Here is an 18,927-nt window from a genome sequence, read left to right on the forward strand (position 1 = left end):
AGACTGGCTTTGTTTGCTGTGTGAACAATATCTGGAGTTCTGCAGAATGCACATAAGTGTGAAACTTCCCACATTTCACTTCTCTTGTGTCCAGGCTGCAGGACAGAGCAGCACTGATTCCCCTGACCCCAAGTGTGCCCCCAAACCAGGGTTTGGGGTGTGAGGAGGACACAGCCCCCTCTTCTCTCCAGGGAATTTGGCACAGCCCCATTATCCTGCTGTTTTGTGGGCATGGGAAGAGCAGGCTGAGCTTGATAGGCATTATGACAGTCACAAAAAATGTCTCAGAATTTGTATTTCTGAGCCTTTTTATCCTTTCCCTTTCCAGCATGTTGTATCAGCATATAAATATCTTCTTTCACTGCTCCTTTCTTTTGGGACATTCATGTGAGGAGCTGGAATTCCTTATGGGGAACTCCTCCTGTTTGTGGGGGTTGGAACAAGGGGATCTTTAAGGTCCCTTTCAACCCAAGACTTTCTATGATTCTGTGATTCTAAGAAGATAAAAACCAGACCAAGAAAGCAGCAGGTTCTCTCCTGATGGGGCTGAACCCTTTCACTCCAAAATGATACAGCCAAAGGCAGCCCTGACCACACCACCTTGACTAAAAATTGCTAAAAAACATAGAATGAACCTTTGTTTCTCAATGTCCACGCTAAATATTTCATTTTTATACCAGAAACCTTTGGGAAATACCTGTAGCCTTAGAGCCACAGATTGATCCCATTTTTACTGTAGCTCTGGTAGCTGAATTTTGGTATGGTTTAGACCATCTGACTGGTGCCACTGCAGAAGAGGAAAAATCCGTTCCTTCCAGTAAAGTGAAACTTTTATTTCAATTATAGTGAAATCCCAACTGTCAGCTCAGGCTGAGATGTTGCAGTACAGCTGCCAGCTGCAGCACTTGCAGATAAACCAGGCTGAGGTCACAGTTTTTTGGCTAAGACACAGCACAGAATTATAATAGCAAGTATATTCTGACAGGTCCCAGCTCTCTGTTTGGGGTTTGTTTGTTTAGATTTGTTTCTCCCTCTGCATTTCAATCCATTGATTCCATAGAAGCATGTCAGTTCATTAACAAATCCTGTCAGCTATTTTCTTTGGCACTGGGAATGGGTTGTTTCCCTGATAAATTAATCCAGCTCCAATGTCACTTGCACACCAAGCAGTGCTCCCATTCAGGGAGGGCAGGCAGAAAAGTGGAGAGAACAACTTCTTTCCTTTCAACCAAAAGAGAAAACAAAATATTGCTGAACTCAAAAGCCTCACTGGAACTGGTCACGGCAGCACTGTGCATGAAGATGGTTACTGCATGATTTCCAGCCCAGGGAATTCTGCTGGAACCTACTCAGTCCTGGGGAAAAGCTTTCAGAGTGAACTCCAACACTGGGCCATTACATCCCAACTCATTCTGGGTACTGTGTCTCCATGAAGAAGTGGAAAATGTGCAAGGGGGACAATCAGAGATTACCTAAACCTCTGGAGATCCCTGGGATCCTAAGGGATTTATAGGATAAGATGGAGGATTATACTGTGGTCTGAGGTGGATTTTGTGTCCTGATAAAATTGAAGAATTTTTACAGAGGGAATAAAAGGCAGCAATTTAACCTCATATATTGCCTTTTTTATATTGCTTTGTTAAGGCTGGGCTATAAATCTGACAAAAAGGAGCATAAAATGATGGGAAATGAAGAGTGAAGTCAGCTCCTCTAACATATTCCAGCTTTTTCTTTCCATTTCCATGTTCCAATGGACATTGCCAGTGGCCCACCAGCCTCAACCACACTGATGTCACCCTCACTGCTCCCTCTGCAAAGCTAGACAATGAAATCCTGGCAGAAGAAAACTATCCAGGACACACCTGGATGTTCTTGATGTCCTCAGGGGCAAAGCCATCTGCCCTCCATACTCACCCTCATATGCCCTCAATTTACCTCAGCTTTTCATCCTTCTGTGATATCCTCAGCCTCAGGTAGACACAGGACTCAGAACTGGGAAAGTTCCCCAGCATCTGCTCAGTTACATTTCTCTAACATTCATAATTATGACCTTTGTCAGCAGCTCATGTAAGCATGAAATTAATTTTGAAAATCAGTAATTCCACTGACTTTCACCTGGATTGCTCACATGTTTAAAGTTAAAAGAACACTTAAGAGCTTTACTGTGTACAGACCCAGCTCTGACAGAGTGCAAAACATTTCCAGTCACAGACAGTACAGTAGCCACAGACTGTTCCCCTCTCCAGCTCAGATTTAATCTTACAGGGGGTCTGTTTCACTGACACAGCCATGAACTGCTTCCCTGTAAGACCCACATGCTGCAATCAACTTCCAAGGGATTTCTAAGTACATACATTACTGTCCCTTGCACACCAGCAGAGCATCAGTATTGCTGATGTAACACACCCCAGTCAGCTGCTCAAAAAAAGTGGTTTGTTTTGCAGTGGATGGATGCTTTGCTGATTCTGGAAATCTCTCCATATGACAAGTGTTTCTAAAACATTTAAGGTACTACAGAGCTGAAGGTTCTCAAGAGTGCAATCATCTTTTGCAGCTAAATCATGGTAAGGAATGTACTTGCAACGTGAGCTGGCTCACAGGTTTTCTGCCTGTGACAAATTGAATCCACCACAAATAATTCTGGGGTTGCAATTACAAATGGGCAGTGCCTGGAAATTAATCACCAAAGTGTTTAATGAATATCCACAAAAGTAATCTCAACAGCTGCAAGCCATCAAGATTTCAAGCCCTAGGCTGCAAAGTCAGGTACCAGTAACTCTTCCAGAAGTCACTCAGAACATCTTGCCCAGGACATATGAACACATTTTTTGATGAGTCTAAGTATCAGAAAACACCAAACTGACATTCAATATTTCCACAGATAACAGATGGTTTCACACGTTGTTCCCCACTTGGGGTTGCCTAATGCATCTGAATCATGTTTTGAAATATAACTCAAGGTTTGGAAAATCTCTAAGGTTTTCAATAAATGGAGTTTAATGTCAAGACTACTCGAAGCAGCTGTTACTCCTAACCATGGAAAAATCACATCCAGGTTTTTTTTGCATGACCCAATGTAGAAATTATGTAATTTAGGGGTCCCATGCACCTCCACCCCCACCACTCTCCAATACTTTACATGAAACTACAGAAAGATAACAGCACACGTCTCAGAGCTTCGTGTGCTGCCACTTTTTACTCCAGACAAGGTGTTTGTGTTTCTCTCTCCACTCCTACCTGCAGCAGGGAGTGGTGGCTCAATGCTTGCAAGGCATTTGAGCTCCATGTTCCTCACCAATATCAGAAAGAGGGAGCAGGGGCTCATCTGCATCCTTGGAGATTCCCAGGAAGCAAGGATGAGAGGACTGACTGCTCAGTTCCCCAGGTTTTTGATGAGCTTTTCCCACCTCTGGAGTCCAGAACCCATGGGTCCAGCCTGCCCTGCTGCCATCAGATGTTTGTTCTGCAGAAATGCAGGCTCTCATTCCTCTCCTGGGCATTATTTCCCCCTCCATGCCCCTGCAGAGCCCCTGGAAGCAGAGGATGCTCATGCCCCCTCACCTCCTGTGCCAGTGCCAGCAAACCAAACACCAGCACTACAGGCAGAAGAAACACAACCACGACTTCCACAGACAAGCACAAAGAGCTTGGGATTGTTCTCCCTGGGAAGCACAGCCCAGTCCTGCAGACCAGTGCCTGGTGTGATTTACAGAAACAAAAACTGACCTACACATGCACACGCTGAGAAAACTTCTGCATGGACTTGCAACATTCAGACCATCATCTCGTAGGAAAATCAAACTCAGAAATTCTGAAGGAAAGAGCAAAATGATTTTGCAAGACCATGACCAAATTTTTCCTGTGGTTTGGGATCTGTGAACTGCCTTGTGTGCTACTACAAATGCCAGACCAAGACAAGGCTGATTGTCCCATTCCACGAAACTGCCTCAAAGCTCCTGCTGGGATGAGGAACTTTGTGCTGTTGAGACGACATACAGCTCTTCCAGAATGCAAAACTTCAGCTGGACACCCAACCAAAGTATAAAAATAATCCCAGTTTACCCCAACTGAAAAATAATCATTGATAAATGTAGTTCTTAAGGAGCAGATCTCCACATCTCCAAATCCACCAGTCAGACAGACGCCTGTACAGGTAATTTATTGCACTTCCCTGGCCTGCTTCTAAAAGAGGTGGAGATTGCATCTTACAGTCTTCTGAATCCGACTTTATTACAGGTACAAGAGAGTTTGGTATGTTCAGCAAAGCCTGTATTAGCAGTTTTATGGCTTTTTTATGTTTTTATGTTCTTTTAATCGCTGACATGGAATGTAAATAGTTTCCTCAATTGCTGCATACTTCCCATTCCTGCAGGAAGGCACACCCTTCGACAAAGATTAAGAGAATATAAAGTGAAATCTCTGTTTACTAAAGGAATTAAATTCTCCTCTAGTTACTGGAGCACAGCAACCTGTGCATGGGGGATCTGCACACCCTTCAAGGACAGGTTTTCAACAGCTAAGGGGCATTAAAAATAATATAAAGGAAGCTCAAGATTTGGGCTTGATGTGGAATAATAAACTGGAATTCATCACAGCTGGGTAACGTTAGGGTTCATCCAAATGACTGGGAATAAAAAGCATCTTACATTGTTTTACTCCAGAGGACTAAAGAGGTGCCCCGTGGTTTTCCATTGATGTTGTCCATCCCCAGCCTGAGGCAGGATGTCCCTGGCCTCCCCTGGACATTTGCTTTCACAGGCACATTCCTTCATCCTGACACATCAAACTGCACCGCTCACGTCCACGCTCTCTCTATTAAACTGAAAAAAATACCTTTGTGCCTTTGATTCCCCAGCAGGGGAACCTACAGAACTCACAGATCCTTGGGAACTGTGATAAAAAGTTTTCCCTAGGTTGAGAGCAACCTTTGGTTTGCCTTTGACAAACAGCATGCAGTTGTCCTGATCTGGATTCCCACCATATATCCTTGAGATTCTCTTAGAGGAAAAAGGAACACTCACAGAGTAGACAAAGACTTTGATGACTTTTCCCATTTGTCATGGACTTCCAGAGCAGTGATTTCATTCCTGTATGGTTTTGTGTCCCTTTAACAATCTGGCCATGGGACCACATCTACAGCAGCCCCTGATCCCTCTTTGAAATCTCATGGACATGAGTAGAATTTGCCAAGAGCACATGGAAAAAATGCAAACAAACACGGGCTTAAGCCCAGCGTTGGTCCTGGGCCTCATGAACAGCACAACCATCCCTTCATCAGCCTCTTGCCAGCAAACCCAAAAAGCTCCATTTAGCATTCCAGCAGGGGTTAATCCTGAAGTCTTGACTCATCATCCCTGATGGACACTGCATGGAGCAGATCATGGGTGCAGACAGCATTTAGGAGGGATGAGTCCTCCCCAAAAAATTCCAGAGACTGTAGGATATTCCAGATTACTATAAATAAAAGGCCTTACCACAGGAAAGGAGGATAAATCCAAAAGAAATACACAGGAAAACCGTGAGAGGCAACATGTCCATTTTCAGCCCCACATAAATGCACACAACCATAGAGATTCTTGCCCTGTCAGCAATGCACAAATACCCATAATCCAAACTGGAACAAAACTTTCTTCTTAGGGGACTCTTTTTAGGGGACCAGTAGCAAAACTGGTCCCAGGGTAACTTTAAACCATCAATTTTAAAATTATAACCCTCCTCCAAGAGTACAAAGTGACCATGCACCAGGGTACTTACTCATTCCTTTCCAGATCAATGACCAGATGTTTATTTTCAGCTTGAATTACAAACTGCAGCAGTGCTGGGTGGTTCTGGAAAAGGAAAACAGAGTTGGTTGAGTCCAAACCCAGAGCCCATCATCTTGCACCCAGCTCTGCTGGGGAAATGGACCCATCATGGAATCAAAGGAAGGTCTGGCCTGGAAAGGGTCTTAAGAACCATTTTGTTCCCATGGGCAGGGACACCTTCCACTATCCCAGGTGGCTCCAAGCTCAAATGTCCAACCTGGCCTTGGGCACTGCCAGGGATCCAGGGGCAGCCACAGCTGCTCTGGGCGCCCTGTGCCAGGGCCTGCCCACCCTCACAGGGAACAATTCCTTCCTAATATCCAAGATGCATTCCAAATTTTTAAGATGTATTACAAGTTTTTTCATAAGGCATAATTAAGTTTCATCTTAAAAGAAAAAAATAAGTGGTGTTGCAGCAATTAAGGTCATAGAATAAATATCCTGAGGTGAAAGGGACACATAAGGATTGTCAAGTGCAAAAAAACGTGAAATATCAATAAAAGTATCGTCAACAGTATTATCAATTATCTCTGTGACAACAACAGACAAAGTATTTATGCATATACAAGTATTTAAGAGAACTTTCTAAACAAGACATCAGCAACAGAGCCCACAGAAATCCCAGTTGCACTCCAGCGTGGATCAGGACATCTGGATTGTATTTTCAAGCACCATCATGACTGCGTGCAATCTTCATTCTGCCTTTCCTCTGATTATAAAAATCAAGTTCTTTTGCATCTCAAGCATCTAAAGGTAAACCCAATAATTTTTTGGGCAAACTGAGAGAGAAGATCTGAGCAGTGGAGGCCTAAAAACCTTCAGGAAGGGGCAATGCACCTACAGAGGCTCTGGAAACTGCACTTCCAAGGAGAAGGCATAGTTTGCAATATGCTGGCTACTCCTGATCCAAAAGACTCAGTTCACATATATTTTAAAACTGTTTACATTTAACTTACATTTCATTAAACAAACTCACTGGATTGCGCGACAGCATTTCCTTGTTTGAAATTCCAACAGTAGCTCCATAAATCAGCTGTTCCTCCGTACACTCAAGATGCTTTTCTGGAGATTTGTGTCAGCCAACTGCAGCAAGAATCATTTCAGGGTTCTGGTGTTTAATTGATTTATTGAGAAATGTGTCTGAATTTGTGATTGCTGCAGCGGAGCCTCTGTGACAGACAGAGCATCCCCGCCTGTGGAATGCAGTGATTTTCAAATTGTTTGAAAAATTAGGGATGTTTATTAAAATGTGAAATTATTGGGAGGCTGTCATAGACTAAACAAAATTGTTCAAAATGAGAAATAGCTGAGAAGTCCCCAGTGCTCTCAGGCTTTATTGAGCCCAGGCTGGGAGTGAGATACCATTGCTTTATCCAAAGTGTCCTGCTCGTGCGAATACAAACGTGCTTTTCCCGCAACAGCATTGAAATTCTGCATCTCTGTGAACTCTGCAGAAACCAGATCCCACTAGAATGCTAAATAAATGCTTCAGACTATCCTTGGCACTCAGCAAACACATGGGAGTCATTTATTGGCATGAATATTTAGAAGCAGTGTTGATTATGACTTTAATATTAGTGCATTGCTTCCAAAACCCGTGAGATCTACAGAATATGGAGTTTTGAGAGAGTAAACCACAATTAATTACAATATAACACAGTAAATAATTAAGATATTGCAGTGGCACAAATGGATTCTCTTCAGCTGAAGGCCCTCTTAATATGGAAATGACAACTATGTTTATTCATGAGTTCACAGTGGTACTTATTTGACAGTCAATGGATGTTGGTAAAGTTGCAAAGTTAAAAAAGCAGCTGCAGAATAGAACAGGCTGTTACAAGACAAAATCATCTCTCAGAGAATTCCTAAAGCTGAAACTTCTTCTCATGGAGCACAATAATGGCCCCAGTTATGGATGCTGCACTGCTTTGCACAAGACCCAGGTTCGGAATCTTGCTTCACCATCAATTTTTCTTTCAAACAAATGGCTCATTTCCTTCTTTTCCATCTGCAAGGAGATGAGGCTATACTTTTTCTTAGTCTGACTGGAATTCATAACCACAAATACAGCAAAAATTACCCACTGCACAGGTGTTAGGGTGACTACAGAGAGAAACACCTGAAATTATAAATTACTAATGGTAAAGAAAAAATGAGTCTCTTTCAGAAAGGGTGCTTGGGGTTTGTGTTTTATTCCTCCTCTTTTTTTAATCCATACTCCTGTGAAATTAATTCAGATTTTTTGTTTGTTAGGGCTTTTTTTGGGGTTTTTCTTGCAGTGGCTGTGGAGTCTTCCCTGAAGTCTTTGCACATTTCTGCCACAAACCCTTAAAAGTTCATCTTAAATCCCATGGAACACTGTGATATCCTCCCTTTACAATCAGTATTTTCAAAACTGAGTGGCAGGGTGAAATGGGAATGACTGTAAGTACAGATATTACAGCACTGCTTTGTATTTTCCACTGAGAATAATCAAAAAAGCACCTTGTGGGGGTACAGAGCCTCCTGCTCAGAGCGTTTGAGAAAGAGCCACTTGTTGCAAGTCTTCCTTAAGAACCACAAAAATAATTTCTATTCTGGTGCCACAACTTATTCCCACATTGATCCCTTTAAAATTTTTGACCGTGGAAGCAAAGTGGACCTGATGAGAGTGGCATTATTCAAACCATAATGAATAAATTTTTATGGTTCTACTTTCTTTTCTCCAAGACTCAAGTTTCCTGCTCCTCTTCTAAAACTGCAGTTTGCTGTTTTCCTTTTTTTTGTTGTTGTTTGGTTTTGGTAGTTTTTTGTTGGTTTTGTTTGTTTGTTTGTTTGTTCGGGTTTTTGTTTTGTTTTGATTTGGGGGTTTTGGGGGTTTTTTTTGTTTTGGTTTGGGTTTTTTTTTTTGTGGCATAAGAGAAGATTTCATCAGTGCACACAAGCTTTTCCCTGATATCCTAAGAGGCCAAACTTCAGGATGATTGAAGTAGTAATCTCCATAACTTTCCCTTCTTATTTAGAGGATTTGCATCCAAAATCTGCATCAAATTGTATCAAAAGAACAGGAAAAGCATTTCCCCCCTTAATTTGCTACTTCTTTGCTTGGAGCTGAGGGGTTTTGGCTTGAATTGATGTTAGTAAAACTCAATTTTCTGAAGGAAATTGGTGAAACATTAACTCAAGGTCAAGCAAGAATTCTCACTGATAAAGCAGATTAATAAAATTAATCAATCAGTCCTTGATTAACCAGAAGATGAAGGGGCAGCAGCCTATTTCTGAGTCAGAAAAGTTCTGCAGTAAAACCACTTTAACTAGTACGTGTTTTTTAAGTACTACCTTTTTATTTTTTTTTTTTTCCTTTTTAAATCACATTGATCCTCACTGAGAAAGAGAAAAGGAAGGATAGTTTAGGGATTAAGGGCTTCCCCTGTGAACGTGGGGATGGTGTTGGGAATACTGTCTAATAATAATGATAATAATGATAATGATATCTAGCCTCAAAAGAGCCCATTTTTATTCCTGAAACACTTGTGGAGAAGGTTTGTTCACCTTGGTGGGATGCCCATTCTGAAATTTGAATGCAAGGAAGTTGTCACTGAGCAAAATCTTAATTATTGCTGGATCCCCCTCTCCTTTAGGCTGTGATCCCACTGCAGGACTGAGCTTTTCCCTGCTGGGACTGGGAGAGAAGACTCCAAGTCATTTCTTATTACATTTGAAAAGCAGAAAACTGATGGAATGGAGAGTCCTAAGACATCTGCCTTTGCAGCTCCCTCCCTATAAAAATAAAGGGTTTTATTGGACTGAGATACATGAGTTAGATCAGCACATAAAAATTTAAATAAATTCTAGCAATTACATCATAGAAATAAAGGGAAATATCTACAGATAAGGAAAAGAGTGAAAATGAACTTAAACCAGCAGCATTAATTTGTTTGGAAACAGAAATTTTCAGCTGTATCCACTGTTTGAGGATAGAGATCAGCACAAGAAATAGAACCAAATGGGGTCATTTTGCTTGTCTGGTTTCAAAGTTTTAAATTATATCCTGACAGGGCCAGACTGAAATGGGCAGGTTTGTTTAACCCAGCAAAGTGGTTTCCAGGCCCTCCAGAGCTGGCATTAACTTTGCTAAAGCCAGTCCTGCAATAGGCTCAGCTTTGCCTGTGGCCAAGGTGACCCAGGCTCATGCAGTGCTGGAATGGGTAAAAACTGCTAAGATAGAAAGGAAAAAAATAATAATTATGAGGAGAATTATGGCTTGTAATTAGTTGTATGCAACGTGGCTCCTGACATTCCACAGGGAGCTAAATAAAACCCCTCCTCTAAGAGAGTGTCACATTTCCTCATCAGCTCCAGTTCAAAGACACAGAAACTACATCAAATCAGACCAGATTCAAGCATTTGGTAGACAAAGGATTCCACCAAGGGGGGTCACTTGGGGAGCATTTATTTCATCCACAGCTTTAAACTGTGCTAAAACCCACTGATGTTTGCTGTGAGAGACCCCACCTGGAGCAGCACATCCAGCTCTGGGGCAGGACAGGGACATGGAGCTGCTGGAGAAAGTCCTGAGGAGGCACAAAGGTGATGAGAGAGATGGAGCCCCTCTGGAGCCAGGCTGGGAGAGCTGGGGGTGCTCACCTGGAGAGGAGAAGCTCCAGGGAGAGCTCAGAGCCCCTGCCAGGGCCTAAAGGGGCTCCAGGAGAGCTGAGAGGGACTGGGGACAAGGGATGGAGGGACAGGACACAAGAAGAGGATAAATTTAGATGGGATACTGGGGAGAAATGGTTCCCTGTGAGGGTGGGCAGGCCCTGGCACAGGGTGCCCAGAGCAGCTGTGGCTGCCCCTGGATCCCTGGAAGTGCCCAAGGCCAGGCTGGACACTGGGGCTTGGAGCAGCCTGGGACAGTGGGAGGTGTCCCTGCCATGGCAGGAGGGTTGTACTAAATGACCTTCAAGGTCCCATATGATCTTTAAAGTCCGTTCCAACCCAAATCCTCCTGTGATTCCATGATCCTGTTTACTTTCTCCTCTGTGCTCTTAAAACCAGAAATTCCAGCACAAAAAATAAGGGTCGTGAGTTTGCAATCTCCTGAGCACGGCTCTGGAAATTAAGGACCTTTGAGGTTTATCAGGTAGTCACATTCCACACACACACACAAACATCTTTTCTTGTATCAGAAGAGCTAACACCAGGAACTAGAAACTGCATGACTGGGGAAAGAGTCCATTATTTCCAGGAGGGAAAAAATTCCACGCCATTTTTTGCTATCTGTATGAAAATACCTTTTATTTCCCTCATTTATCACACACTGGCGTTCTGCATTAGTGCTAAAAGGTGTATTTACAGTATCAGATCTTTGGGCTGATATTATGCCTCTACTATCTATAAAACACAAAAAGGGAGAAGCTGGGAAATCTATAAGAAATAAAGTCACTCAGGGAATCTTACCATGGAAACTGGAACTCAATCCAACAAATGCAAGCTGTCTACAAAATATATACATTTAAGATAATTACAACCTGCAACAAACGCTGTAAATTGCATGCAATGCTTTTAAATCTATAAATATTTCCTCGTTTTCTTTTGGCTTCAGTTTAGAAGTGAACACAAAGTGCAAGGTTTTCTGCAAACACCTCCAAGACCGAGTGATATTTCATGTGCAGGACATGAAAAGCATAAACACTTAATTCTTATAGTTTTGCAGGTTCCTGGGGGGAAGCAAATTCAGCTGTGCTTTGCCTGCTCTCAGATGAGAAGGATCTATCCCTGTGGCTGCTTATAATGAGCACCAACTAAGAGAACAGAGCCTTTTGCAGTTATTTTTTTAATTTGCTTTAATGGCTTAGCAAAGACTCCCAAGCCCTTAACAAATTAGCTGAGCCAGTCCAACAATGTAGGAAACCAAAGAACTTCCAAGTTTGTCCCCATGTTTATTTTAAAGTGATTATTTGAAAGCAGAATGATCAGATTTTTTCTTTCTTGCTGACTGTACAGAGAAATGCAAGATTCCTCTATCTAGAAGACACAATAGCTAAATTTGTTTTCTTCTCTATTTTATTTTCATTTTGTCCTCTTTTTTCTTAACTCCTATAGCAAATTGCAACTCCTGCTTGGAGGCAGTCAGGCTTTTCCACCCTCTTCTTTTCCTGCTTCCCAAACTGCTACATTATAAATCTATGGAAGATTTATATATATGTATGTATCTATGTATATTTAATTTATGTATTTTTTAAAACCTTCTGCCCCACATGACGTGGCAGAACCCGTGGCAGATGAAGCTCTAAAGCAACTTTTCTGCTCCTTCCCTGGCTTCATTACAGGAATCATGGAATGGTTTCAGTTGGAAGGAACCTTTAAAGATGATCCAGTCCAACTCCCTGCAATGAGCAGGAAAACCTTCCACCAGCTGACAGAAAACCCCACCATGGAGATCATGGGATGCAGATAAAATAGAAGCACTTGGGGACGACTCTAATTTGGGAAACTTCTCTTCATAAGCTAAAACCACTTTCAATTAAAATGAAAAATCTCATTATTTCTGTGTGCTGTCTCTACAGCAGTGCCAGTGCCAGCCTCTGCCCATCAGGTTGTTTGGCAGCATCTGCTGAAGGTCCTGTCAATCTCTGTATCTCTGTTTAAATTCCCAGCTCCTTGCTCTCTACTGGTGTCCCAGGATCCTTATCCAGAGTTAAAAATCCAAGCAAACAACGCTTGAGAGAGAGGAAACTGAGAAGTTCATTGTGCCAGACCAAAATCAATAAAATTACACAGCTCCAGCTCCCCATTTCCTGCTTTCCATGCAGGAATACAAAGCTAATGACTGCTCCTGGAAAGGGAAAACATGCTTACAGCTTAGCTACATCCTTTCTGTGAGCTACTCTTGATTTACATTTTTTAAAAATCAAAGGATAACCAGGCTAAAACACGTTCAAAATGTCCTAACACCAAGCAGCAAATATTTCAGGAGCAGATCCAAAATAACTGGTTTGATGTTTGAAAGAAATCTGCACCTTGTCAGGCTGAGTTATGTTGTGAATTTATTCAGTATCAATAAAAAATCAGGCATAAAACCTGAATTCAACCTTTACACAATATTTTCATTATCAAGCATTGAGGTTACACTAAAATGTATTCAGGTGCATTTAACCAGCTAAAAAGGGATTAGCAGAAAATTTTCAGCTTTATAGTTTAAAAAATAAAGTAAAATAAATTCCATCCTTTTAATTAAATCTAAGCAGTGCAAATAGGGCAGCCTTGGTTTTTACAGCAGCTCTCCAATTATCCTCTGAACTATATCGGCTGAAAGCAGGTAAAAATCAGTATTCCCTTTTCAGGACAAACCTTGCAACAACAAGAACAAAAAAAAAATCTTTGAAAGGTTTTCAAAAACAAGCTCAGAGAAAACAAACATGGATAAATTATGAAAAGGGGAGTGGTGCTGCCAACACCTCGACAGAGCTGATGTGGAGCGAGCTCTGGGATGCTCCAGCTCAGGATGTGGGTTGGGAGAGGGATGAGAGCTGGAACACAAGCCAGCCAGGGGAGGCATGGAAGCCTTTTGCAGCAGGCTGGGTGTACAGCAGCCCAAAGCAGCCTTTGGTGTGTATTTATTGCCCTTCCCTGAGTGCCTGGTGACCTGTGAGGAGTCTGCTCCACATCCGGGGGAGGGGGATGCTTTGGATTCACAGGCCATCAAAAAAAGGGAAGAAAGGAAAATGCAACAGCATATGGTTTTGACTGAATGGAAATGACTGCACCAAAGTGTAAACTCGATTCTGTAGTAAGAACAAGCAATAAAAATAATAATAAAAGATGTGTGCTTTTAGCCAGCCTTCATTTACTGCAGCGTATCCCAAACACACCATCTCTGTCAAGGGCCATTGCCACAAACCTATCCAAGATCCCCAAATCTGCTCATCCAGGTACTGATGTGACTCCATGGAGTGCAGGACTTCCTACCCAGCCCTACAGGATCTCAGCTTGGAAGCAGATCAAGAGCAGCAGAGCTGTTGAATCCCAGCCTGCTGGAAGGGTGTGTTTGCTCTCCCATCCCATTCCCTAAACTGGCCGGAAAGGCCAGACCCTGCCTGTCCTCTGACACCCTGAGGGGGTGGCCAGGAGCTTGATTGGTTGCACCAATACAGATTTGAGTTTTTGAAAGATCTGGAAATATAAAAATCTTTTTAATGGGGGAGGGAACCACCAAAAAGAAAACCCAAGCAAAACGAAAAGCTTTTTGAAGAGTCTGTTAAAAAAATGAGCTAAAATAATGAATCCTCCCCTATATTTCTTTTCCTTATTGTATTCACAGAATCACAGCTTGGGTTGGGTGGAAAAGGATTTTAAAGCTCATCCAGCTTATCCCTACCATGGGCAGAGACACATTCCACTATCCCAGGTTGCTCCAAGCCATGTCCAACCAGGCCTTGGACACTTCCAGGGATGTTGCCTCAAAAGCTTTAAGTGGAAATACCCTGTAAGTTTCTGGGGGAGTGTCTGGGTGGCCTCATACTCAGAAAAGGCAACTGGACACCCCACAGCTTTAGAGATTTGAGAAGCTCATGGCAGCTCCTGCTCCTGGCAGCTTTTACTGTCACCTGTGCACCAACATGGCTCACTCTGTTAGAGAGAGATTTAACACCTGAAAATTTCAAGCCTAGGATCAGACATTTTCTCCCTGCCTCAAAACCAGCCCAGAAGCTGGCCCAGGAATGAAACAACCTGGAATTGGCTCCAAGTAAAGCCACAGTCATTACCCAGTATTTACACTGCACGTATGAATCACAACTGTTCGCTGTGCTATCAAACAGATGGGAGCAGAAAGCACCTCTTGGTTGGAATCCATTATGTGCTGCTTAAACAATGCTTGGTGCAAGGCTGTGCAAAGAAAACAAACATGCCTGGGCTGGAGAAAATTGTCACAAAGCACAACTTAATAGTGCTGGCAGGCAGGAAGCAATTGCACTGGGGCTGGGTTGCTTTAGTTATGGAACAGAGCTCGCTGCAGACGGTCCTTTGCAATTTGGGTAATTACAATGGGAGTGAGCAGCTGTTGATATTTGCCAATTTGAAATGTACGTGGACTTCTTTGAGGACGGTGCCGTGCAAATTTAGCGGATCCCGTTTGGGTTGCTCCTGTCTGGAAAAGTAAATTTCCTCCTCTTTGTCAGGACACTGGGGGCTGTGACCTCCTTTTACCAGAAGTTTGATTACAACATCGCATTCCCCCCATGCGCTCAAAGAGCCAAGGTCAAGCATGGACCATGTCAAAGGCTTCATCAGCTCGTTACCCAGGGTAATTATATTTTCTGCACCTTACTCCCTTTGTCCCAGCATGCTTCCTGAGGGTATTCCCAGCTAATAGCCCAGCATTTTCCCACCCACACATCCACTGTTCTATAACAGAGCTGGGCTGAGCAGCCAACCTGACCCTCCTTGGAAACAGCTCCCCTTCCACACACAGAATTATTGCAGCCATCACTTGTGGGGAGCCCAGGACGTGCTGTGCACTGTGGGGGAGGAGAATTATGATGATAATTACTACTAAACTTCCAAGGATAAGAAATGGTCTGTCCTCCAGGTCCTGTCTACTCGTGTTCCTCTCAGTGGGAGCTGCCTGGGGAGGGCACAAGCAGATGAGCCCCAGGTGTCACACACGTATTGTGACCCAAGGAGCAGCAGAACAGAACAGGATTTCAGGAATAATACAACAAAATCCATTCTGAACTGTCAGAGTCATTATCTGAGGCACTCCTTACACCCCTCAGTGTCACCTGCAGCAGTGCCAGGACAGAGGTTTCCTCCACCCATCTGGAAGGGTTACAAAGCCATGGAAAATCAAACCCAAAATCCCATTCTGAAGGTTCAGCAAAATGCAACAGAGAGAAATAATGAGGAATTCGGTAGGAATTGTGTCCACTGAGACACAAACAGAGGTGGCCACCCATTTCCCTGAACTGGAAGTCAACTCAGAACACTTCAAGAAAGCCCATAAATTCTCCTATCACTGAAAGAGGATTTCAGATGCTTTTTGTTTCCCGTCAATACAAATCTGGCTGGGCTCAGTGAGTTCTATTGAATGCACATGTATCTCCTTCAAGCCACATTTCATGCTCTCCAAACATTTCTCTCTAAATTAAATCCTTTCATATTCCTTGAAAAGCTCAGTTCTTAATTAGGAAAGAGTTCTGATTTTCCATTTTCATTAATTCGTTTGATTTCAAGATTTTGAAGCCAAAGTAATTGCAACTAAGTGAAACTTACTGAAAGGCAAAAAAGATACAATTGGTTTCAGACAATGAGAAAATTAAGAATTTTTTTTTTAATACAAGGGTTGGTCTAAATGTCCTGGCTAAACTGAATTCTCAACAATGCTACAATCTCCAGAGAAGCAATGATAGATGTTTTGCCTCTCTGAATGAACTCGGAGGGTTGGCTAGATTAATGCTTGAATCACTTAATTTATTTGGCTTAATTTATATGCTGTTCTTCACTTTCAGAGCCTCCCTCTCCCCCCCAATCACACGGTTCCACTGCACCAGGCCTGTGCCAAGATCTCTGAGCTCAGCCTTCGTTCTCCCTAAACATCTTTCCCTGTTATGTGGCTCCGATTAAATCTTCTGCGCTAATTTGTTATTGCAGTCGCCGATTTGCTTCTGGATCCCAGTTCCCTTCTGCATCCCAAACACTGGAATGCAGAGCAGGACAGAGGAGTCTGATTTCCACTCTCTCAAACCACAATTTGCCTCTGATGATCTTTTGAAGATGACAAACGAGTTGTACAAAGGCAGATAAAATATTAATATTTTTTAAACTAATGAAAAGGGTGATTTCACCCCACTCTTGGGCTACTCAAGATAGCTTGACAAACCTCCCAAAGCTGTACTTCCAAGACACATGAATCATTTTTATATCCTGGAATGCGCCCTAAGAGAAAGAAGGATCCGAAGATTTCCTCGTAAAGTAAATTATCCTGAAACCTGGGGGCAGCATCTCACATTTTTCTGCTTAATTAGAAAGAGACTTTGCCCAGAGATACCCCACCTATCCAGTGACATTCTTGGAGAAAACAAATGGCACAAAGGAGTGTGGAAAGCTCAGTAAATTTATCTCAGAAAGCTCATCCTAGAACAAAAACACATATGCTGTTCTGACTGATACCCTCAGGTTTAAAGTATTAATGACCAGTATATTTCTTGCCACAAAGGCAAAGACAAAACACAGATAAAAATGCTGTTACCATTAATATCCACACAAGAAAAAAAAACCCCTGTATATGAGAATATCTATTCATGATAAAATGTATTTTAAGATATCTAAATTGGTTATAGAGTCCATTAGGCATCTAATTACTCTTGGAGATAATTTAAGTATTTTCAATTGGGATCTGAGCTTATAGAAAATATGTTTCTTTTCACATTGCCCATCTGTTCAACAAGAATAAGCTATAAAAAATATTTCTAGAACAACTTCTTCCATGACATATTAGATAAACCTGTGGCTCTCAAAAAATAACCTCTGGATCAAGGTTATATAAATTGATATTAAAGCTCAGCAAAGATCTGCTTTACAGTAAATCATCGAGAAATAGGACAGCCTTTCTCCATCGAAGGGCATGAGGTAAATAACTGAAGAGGAGGTAAAAACAGATAATCAATTATTTCACTTGGTTTCAGGGTTACTGCTGAAATTTTCAGCCCCTTAGAGAAAACCCAAAAATCAATACAGCACAGAATTTGGAGATAACAAAGAAAGAAACATCTTAAAGGCATTTGCAACATGTGATAAAAGCATAAAGCAAAGTCTGCTCTCACCTTCAGAGTGCAAATGAACAGGAATATTCCTGAGCCTGCTCTGAACTGAGTGCACAAGGGTGGGAAAGAGGGAAAAATCCTGCAGAAGGCTCAGGAAACATCTCCATTTCCCACCCTCAGCCCCATGGATCAGAGCATCACAAAAAGAACAAGCAGGAACAGAGCTCTGTGTCCATAGGGACTGAGGGAAAATGGACTTGTCAGTAGCTTGGGAATAATGGGAGAAAGCAGCAATGGCCCTGCAGCTGAAGTGAGGAACAAGTCGAGTTACAAGCTAAATCTTCATTTCAATTGTTCTTTACGGAATCAGATCTCTTCCTAAGATCCTTCTGTGCAAAACCTGAGCTTCCAGAGCATCCCATCCTGAGGACTAAAGAGAGAGGACTCTTTACCTGCCTTGCTGGGCAGCTCCCAGTTGCTAACAGACCCTTCAGTCCTGTATTTCCAGTATTTCCCCCTCTTTTCACTCCATTGTTTGGATAATCCTGCTCTACTTTTGCTCTCATCCCCAAAACCAGAAGCCAATAACTTGGCACAGGTAGGAGACAACTGCAGCCCAACACAGAATTTAACAAGACCTTTACCTGCCACCTTTAACCAAACCTCTTCAAGTATCAAATATCCCAACCTCCATGGCATCCTGATCCACCCCTCTGATTTCAGTATCTATCCTGGAATTAAAACCAAAATTTCATAGAACAAAAGGCTGAACTTCTGCTAAAGAATTTTCCTTTTCTTCACCCAGCTGAGAAAGGAGTTAATGTTTCAGTTGTCTAGGTATTATTTAGTCTGGTTCCAACTTGTACAAAGGCAATAATTACAAGAGAAAGAAAAGCTGTGGAGCACCCATTTTTCACCCTCAGCAGGAAAGTGCTCCCTATGAAGTTTCAGGTATTTAAAAATCCAGAAAAATCTGAATCTTATCCCTTGTCATGCAGAGAGATGGCAAAGTTCACAAAGGAGATTTTCATGAAGCAGAAAGAACAGTCTCCACTTTGCATCCAATCACAGAAAATGTGGCTTTTGTTGGACCTCAGAGGTTCCTGCCCTGTCAGGACCAACTCCACCACTCTCATTAGCAGCTCTGTCTCTGGCTTTTCTGAAACTCCAGAGCACTCAGAGACCTTTAAGCCTCCCTTCCTCATGATATGCATGTAAATACATCCTTTTCTCATTATCTTTATTACTGAGCTCTTCCTGCCTGCCTTGTAAGGCCATTCTTCTTTTCCCTGCTAGACAGGAGCACATCTAACAGTGACACACAGACTAATTACTGCCTCTCATTTCCCTGCAGCCATTTCCACCCTGCAGGATCCACCAGG

The 18,927-nt window shown here is 42.4% G+C and overlaps 1 protein-coding gene across 1 annotated transcript in view; it reads right to left on the bottom strand.

Moving 5' to 3' along the window:
• The window catches only part of ADAM12 (ADAM metallopeptidase domain 12), a gene marked incomplete at its 3' end in the record, with an annotated part of 173,837 nt that overhangs the window by 121,642 nt on the left and 33,268 nt on the right, over positions 1-18,927 (bottom strand). Inside the window, exon 3 of the mRNA XM_083866274.1 lies at positions 5,755-5,828. Within this exon, the coding sequence (XP_083722400.1) occupies positions 5,755-5,828 (74 nt within the window). The remainder of the gene's footprint in view (positions 1-5,754; positions 5,829-18,927) is intronic.

The sequence above is a fragment of the Zosterops lateralis genome (genome assembly GCF_965231275.1).
Source record: "Zosterops lateralis genome assembly, chromosome: 8".
Classification (NCBI taxonomy): Eukaryota; Metazoa; Chordata; class Aves; order Passeriformes; family Zosteropidae; genus Zosterops; species Zosterops lateralis.